General features: G+C 40.6%; 1 protein-coding gene across 1 annotated transcript; it reads right to left on the bottom strand.

Moving 5' to 3' along the window:
• Positions 1-2,279: 2,279 nt before the first annotated feature.
• Positions 2,280-2,840, bottom strand: LOC100278642 (uncharacterized). The gene has a single exon (NM_001364470.1). The coding sequence runs from the start codon at positions 2,734-2,736 to the stop codon at positions 2,554-2,556; it is 183 nt and encodes a 60-aa protein (NP_001351399.1). The 5' UTR covers positions 2,737-2,840; the 3' UTR covers positions 2,280-2,553.
• Between the last annotated feature and the right edge of the window lie 3,365 nt (positions 2,841-6,205).

Genomic DNA, 6,205 nt, shown 5'->3' with positions numbered 1-6,205 from the left:
TGACTTTTCAGGGGCCCAGTACGAAATCCGATATAGAGAACCCATCCACACACAAATATATATAATTATACATATATTATCGAATATTTGACGTATAAAAATTGTTATGCACTGTTTTGAAGTTTATAAGATAACAAATATAAAATATAGCCAAAACACTTATTTGTTATCTGATATCATTAAAAATATCTTCTAACATTTTGTGATACAAAGTCATCGCTTATATCATTGAGATCAATCTTATCCAACAACTTATATATATATATATATATAATCGCCAAGTCATTTAACCTCTCTTGAGTTATTGTTGACCATAAATAGTTCACAAAAATATTTCAGTTTTAAAAGGCTTTTCTCTGTCGATGCAACCATCATGTGTATAGTAAATAATACTCTATCTATATCAAAATAGAATTTGTTTTGCTTCTTTAGTAGATTCATCATCATCTAGTTGAATATAAACATAAAAATCAAGAGCTAAAATAGATACTATTTTAAAACGGATGAAGTATTCAATAAGTAATTGAGATATTAGTTTAACAATATAAACGAGACTGATCGATAGTGCATCGCTCTTTGCTTATTTGTGTCTAGAATAGATAGGTTTAACAGGAAAAAGTGCTAGCGTCGAGTGGCTAGGGGACCCTCTGTTTTTGGGACCCGGTGCGGCCGCACCCTCCGCATCCCCTCAGGTATGGCTCTGGACCTGACCTTTGTTGTTTGTGCCTGACATTGACCTTGTTGAAAGCATTGTCTGAAGTACCGAGAGTCTTTTCTCTTGGGTGAAAATCTGTGATTTAGCCTTTGTTGGTTGGGTCATAGCAACGACACATTCTTGTATGTCGTGTTCTTTCTAAAGACGTTGTTTTTAGAGAGCCTCGGTCTCGATTCTAGCTTTGCCTGATTAGTGGTTGTTTTGAAGTCTATGCTGTGGTGATAGCTCGCTCAAAGCGATGAGTTTGTTTCTCTTGTTTTTTCGTTTTTTTGTTGTTGTGTACACCTTAGTGCGTATAGGTCGGGAGTAATCTTAGTACTCTTGTATCATCTTGATGTAATTGTCTAAGATTATTAAAGCTTCCTTTATAAAAAAAACTTGTGACAGAAAGAGATGGACCAAGTATTAAATGTATAGCTTATATTATAGTATTATAGGAGGGTTATTATATAAACATGCTTTTAGTTGGTTAGGCAGCATCATAAGGCACGTCATGAGCTATATAATTAAACTTGTTATAAACCTCACTAAATAAACTTAGGGAGTGTTTGGTTCGAGAGCTAGTTGGGATAGAGCGGCTCCATCTTAGGGAGTGGCTTCGCTTGAAAGATTTTAGGGAGTCAGATAGTTCAACATCTGAGCATATTATTCCTTTTTAAAGTCATTCCATTTTATATGGAACCAATCCAAATAACAACAAATTAGAAACGGAGCACCTCTGTCCCACGATACGCTGGAAAACACTACCTTAATGTTTGTGATACCTTGCACTCCCAACAGATCTCATCTCGTGCCAGCCATTGCTAGACTGTCAGATTCCTCTTATCAGTTGTGACCCTCCTTCGTAGGTAGCAAACAGAAGTGGCGAGCTACAATGGACATGATGATAAGAAGCCAATATATTGGGCCAATCATGTGTATATAGTGGCGGAGACACACATAGGGCCACTAGGGCTCGGGCCCTACTCTTGGACCAAAAAATTGCTAGGGTCTCAAATATGTTCTGAAGGAATGAGAGAATTCGTATAGTCATATGTGTCTTTATCTATACATTTGCATGATTTAAAATTTTCTAGTTGATATCAATGTTTGTTAGTGTTATATTGGGCTCTACACTTAGAGAAATCCTGGCTCCGCCACTGTGTGTATATGTGAATTAATGGCATGAATAATATATGAGAACTTAACCACTAGCTTTCTGTATTTCAATAATAGGTAGGCAATTTATTTTATCATGTTACCTTGTACAGCAATATGCAATGGGAATCACTCGATTATTGATATCTGCACGTGGTGTCTTGGGTGCTTGCAGGATCGAATGGTGAAGGTACGTGGTGAACCTTGGTTTAAAATTCACATCATACTGTTTTAATACACATGGATTGAAATAGATGCATCATGCATGCACGTCCAAACAAGTTCTTATATGGATTGATTCACCCTCTACTTTCATGACTTCAGTTCTAGCAAATGATGTAATTAACGTTGTTATGAGACGGCTTCGTCAAAAGAAAAATTAAAGGAGATTAGTGAAAAATCTAAGAGTCGAATTGATCCAAGAGTAGTCTTAATCCAATTATTAGCATCTCTCAAACAGTGTAAAATGAAGAACCAAACTGCAGTTCTCTATAGTTTATACATATATCATGTACTAATTACGAGATCCATGGTCACACAATAAAAAAATGAACACGTAATTACAAACCTATACACACCAAAACATGAGAGCGAGAGAGAGAGAAGAAGAAGAATCTGAGCAGGCAAACAATTCGGCTGGGCACAACACACAGAATTTCCGACGGTCAAACACGGTGTCTACGCCTGAATGTTCACGGCGTTCAGAAGAGGTAGCCGAAGACAAGCGCGGTGAAGGACGCAGCGGCAACGGCCGGCGCGGCCATGGACGCGGCGGCGGACGTCGGAGCGGGCGCCGGTCCCTCGGCCGCTGAGGCCGTGCCGACCAGGGACGCGGCGACGGCGGCCGCCACGATGAGGATCCTGAGCTTCAGGGTGGCCGCCATTTGCTCCTCGGTCTTAGTGGAACGACGAGATGTATTGCTTGCGAGTGCAGCGAGAGCAAGCTGTGGAAGCCGTGAGTGTGTGTGTGAAGCTCGTGTTCGCGGATGGAGGGGACGAGATCGCTTGGGGTGGTGTTATATACAGGCAGCGTCACGGCGAGGGCCTCCGTCTGCTCGTCGCATATGCGCAAAAGCAAAGGCAGCGAGGCAGTAGAGGTTAGGTAGGGGAGGCGAGCAACAAGGAGACTGGCTGGAAACCATCTGGCATTTCTGCAGTGACGATTAGCTCGTGGCCGCCCGCCTTTTCTTGACAATTCATGGCCGGTTTGGTTGGCTGCTTCGCTGGTGTTGCGTGATGCATCATCGTTCACTGGCCCTTAACTGATTGCCTTGCATTGCCTGGATTAAAAATTAAAATACGAGTGCTGTTGCGGAAGGAGAGTAGCCTGGCTGGCCGGCCGGCTAGCTGTTGCTGACGGGTTGGGTCCCCATTTGTACTTCCCGTGGTGGTGTTTGATCTGTCTTTAGTACTTTGGCCTTGCGATTAGCTGGTTCTCTCTGTAGATAGCCGCGCACAGGTGCTAACAGCCCGCATCCAGTAGCCCACACTACCGGACACAGCCGCGCCCAGGATTCACCGTCCGCACGGCAGGACGCGTGTCATTCACCAGTTCGGTGCGCTCCCGCGACGGCCTCCTCCAATCCGGCGGCTTTGGGGGCATCCTCCGGGACGAACTCACCTGATTCATGTTTATGACTTCCATGATTATTTTTTATGCCAACCACTGCACTTTTTTCGTATGTCATTTAAGGATTTTATGATGATGAATATAATGTTTCTCACTAGGCTTGGTATTTTTTACGGTAATAACATTAATGTTATATTTTCCACTATTTTACGTTCAAACTTGATGATTTTTACAATCATAAATACAACGTATCTAAGTTATCAACATCTCTCACGTTGGCTTGGTATGTATTTTACGCTTAAACCTGGAGTGCGATCACCAGTGAAACGCGTGTATATATTTTTCATGGTATCCATAACTGCCATAAAAAATGAAACCCCCCTAATCAATCTCTTGATTTATGGTGGTTACATGGGTGTGTAAGATTGTTGGTTGGTAGTGAACTAATATTTACGTTGTATTCAAACACTATTTTATGCTTAAGAATTTTACGCTCGAACCTAGAGTACGCTCACTAGCGAAACGCATGGATATTTTTCCTATGCAGATCAAAAAAGGAATCACGTGATTTATGGTGTCTAGAACTGCCATAAAAAATCAAATCCCCTAATCAACTCATCTAATTAAATCCATTAATCAACTCTCTAATCAATCCCTTGATTTATGTTGGTTGCATGGGCGTGGAGGACTATTGGTTGGTAGTGAACCACATGAATACAACACGTCATAGTTATCAATGTCTCTCATGTTGGGTTGGTATTTACGGTCAAATTGAGGATTTTTACAATCAAAACTGCAGAATTTAACGCTCGAACTGAGAATGCGTCACTAGCGTCCTATATGCATATTTTCTGCATGCATAACAAAAGGGAATCTCGTGATTTATGGTGTTCATAACTGTCATGAAAAAATCATCTCGTTGAGCATTGTAACAACATTTACTCTTATTTGACATAATTTACGCTACAAATTAAAGATTTTTACGCTCAAATCTGGGTTGTGTCCACATAACGTTCCGCATGCAAATTTATCGAATGCACAACAATTTTTGGATCTACCATAATTTTTGGACCTGCCATAATTTTCGGATCTAAAACTGCACATGCAATAAAAATCTGAAATCGCATGCACGTCTCGGGGATGATTGTACCTTTCATAAAATAGGACCCGCATGTGAGGTGACGGAAAATAGGATTTTATGCTACGTGTGGCACTATTCTACGCTCAAACATGAGGATTTTACGCTCAAATCTGGCATCGCATCCATAACTGTCATAAAAACATATCCCTAAAATAATACCCTCGAGTGATCTAGACGTGGGGTGTGGGGTGGGCAGTACGGTTGTGGGTCGTGGAGGCAGGAAGCCGACCAGGGCTTCTTGTAACTATTTGAAGCCCTAGACTCCAAATGACCACACCCATATATATATAACATATGAATCGCAGAGTTTTGTTGATTATAATTTTGTTCAAAAAAGTTGACGTATTTTCTAAAATATCAAATTATACGAATTTTAACTATAGTTGTCAGTTGATAGTTGTCGTGTACACGATGAGCATGACTATTATTAAGTTTTAAAAGTAAATAACAAAACAGTTATTTGTAGTCAAAGTTTTACAAATTTTGACTCAAATGTTGTCCAAAACAACTTATAGTTTGGACTAGAAGTGAGTAGTGAATAATTTTGCTTCTTTTTATTTAATTTTATATAATTTATTTAGGCCAAACAATATTTTTATGAGTACTAGAATCAAAATATAAGGTTTAGAAACATTTTAATTGAATTTATGCTGATGTGTAATCTTTATGTTGAGTGCAGGGCTAGAGTTGGGTGGATTGTATTCAAACATTAGTTTGAATTTGATCATTTCAATAATTAGATAAAGGGAAAAGAGGTCTCTCTCTCCCCCCCCCCCCTTGTGTTTGGAGTTGGTTGCAATCTAGCTAGATTGTCATCAATTAACAAAAAAAGTCAATTAACAAAAAAGGAAAATTGAAAGTACATCTAAGCTCTAATTGGATTTTGGTGAATTGGATAACAATACAGTTAAACTAATAATATTTGTGAGACTTGCAGGTTGTTAGCCCTAGGCAAATTTCACTTTAGAAGAAAGATGATGTATCATATAAGTATGTGGTTTATTGTATTCATCATATGCATTACATATTCCATCGTTATTACATTAAAGTTTGACCTATGGTCCTAACTATAGTGATATAGTATATGCGGATGCTCTGTGGGATGCAGCTCCATACCTTATTGGATATGCAACCGGAAAAAATATACACATTACATTCATAATTTGTCGGTGTTTTGGGTCCGACCGCACACCCGGGGTTGCCCCTCAAGGTGTTTTTAGGAGTAGGACGGTGTCGACGACTGTAGCAAAATGGTTCGTGCCGATCGCACGAGGGACAGTGGACAAGATTTACAGGTTCGGGCCGCTTAGAGATGCGTAACACCCTACGTCCTGGTGAGTATGTGTACGTGGTTACAAGAGGGCTCTCTGGATTGAAAACACGGAGAGTTGAGGTGGGTGGCTAAGTAAGATAGGGTCGATCGTTCTGAAGGGGTGCCCCCTAGGCCTTATATACTCGACCGTGGGGCAGTACATGTGGATATGATAACAACAAGTAGCTAAAAAGTGGTGAACCTCTTGAGTTTATCCCTACGTAACCCTCGCCGACTTATCCTCGCATGGCTCCGTTGCATGGGGGCTTCAGTGCGGGAAAGTCGGGTCTCTGTTGCGATTTACTTGCTCGACGTCGTGGGCCACCCGAG

The sequence above is a fragment of the Zea mays genome, chromosome 6 (assembly GCF_902167145.1).
Source record: "Zea mays cultivar B73 chromosome 6, Zm-B73-REFERENCE-NAM-5.0, whole genome shotgun sequence".
NCBI classification, from domain to species: Eukaryota; Viridiplantae; Streptophyta; class Magnoliopsida; order Poales; family Poaceae; genus Zea; species Zea mays.
The sequence above is the reverse complement of the archived record's forward strand: the minus strand, read 5'-3'. Positions and strand labels throughout refer to the sequence as shown.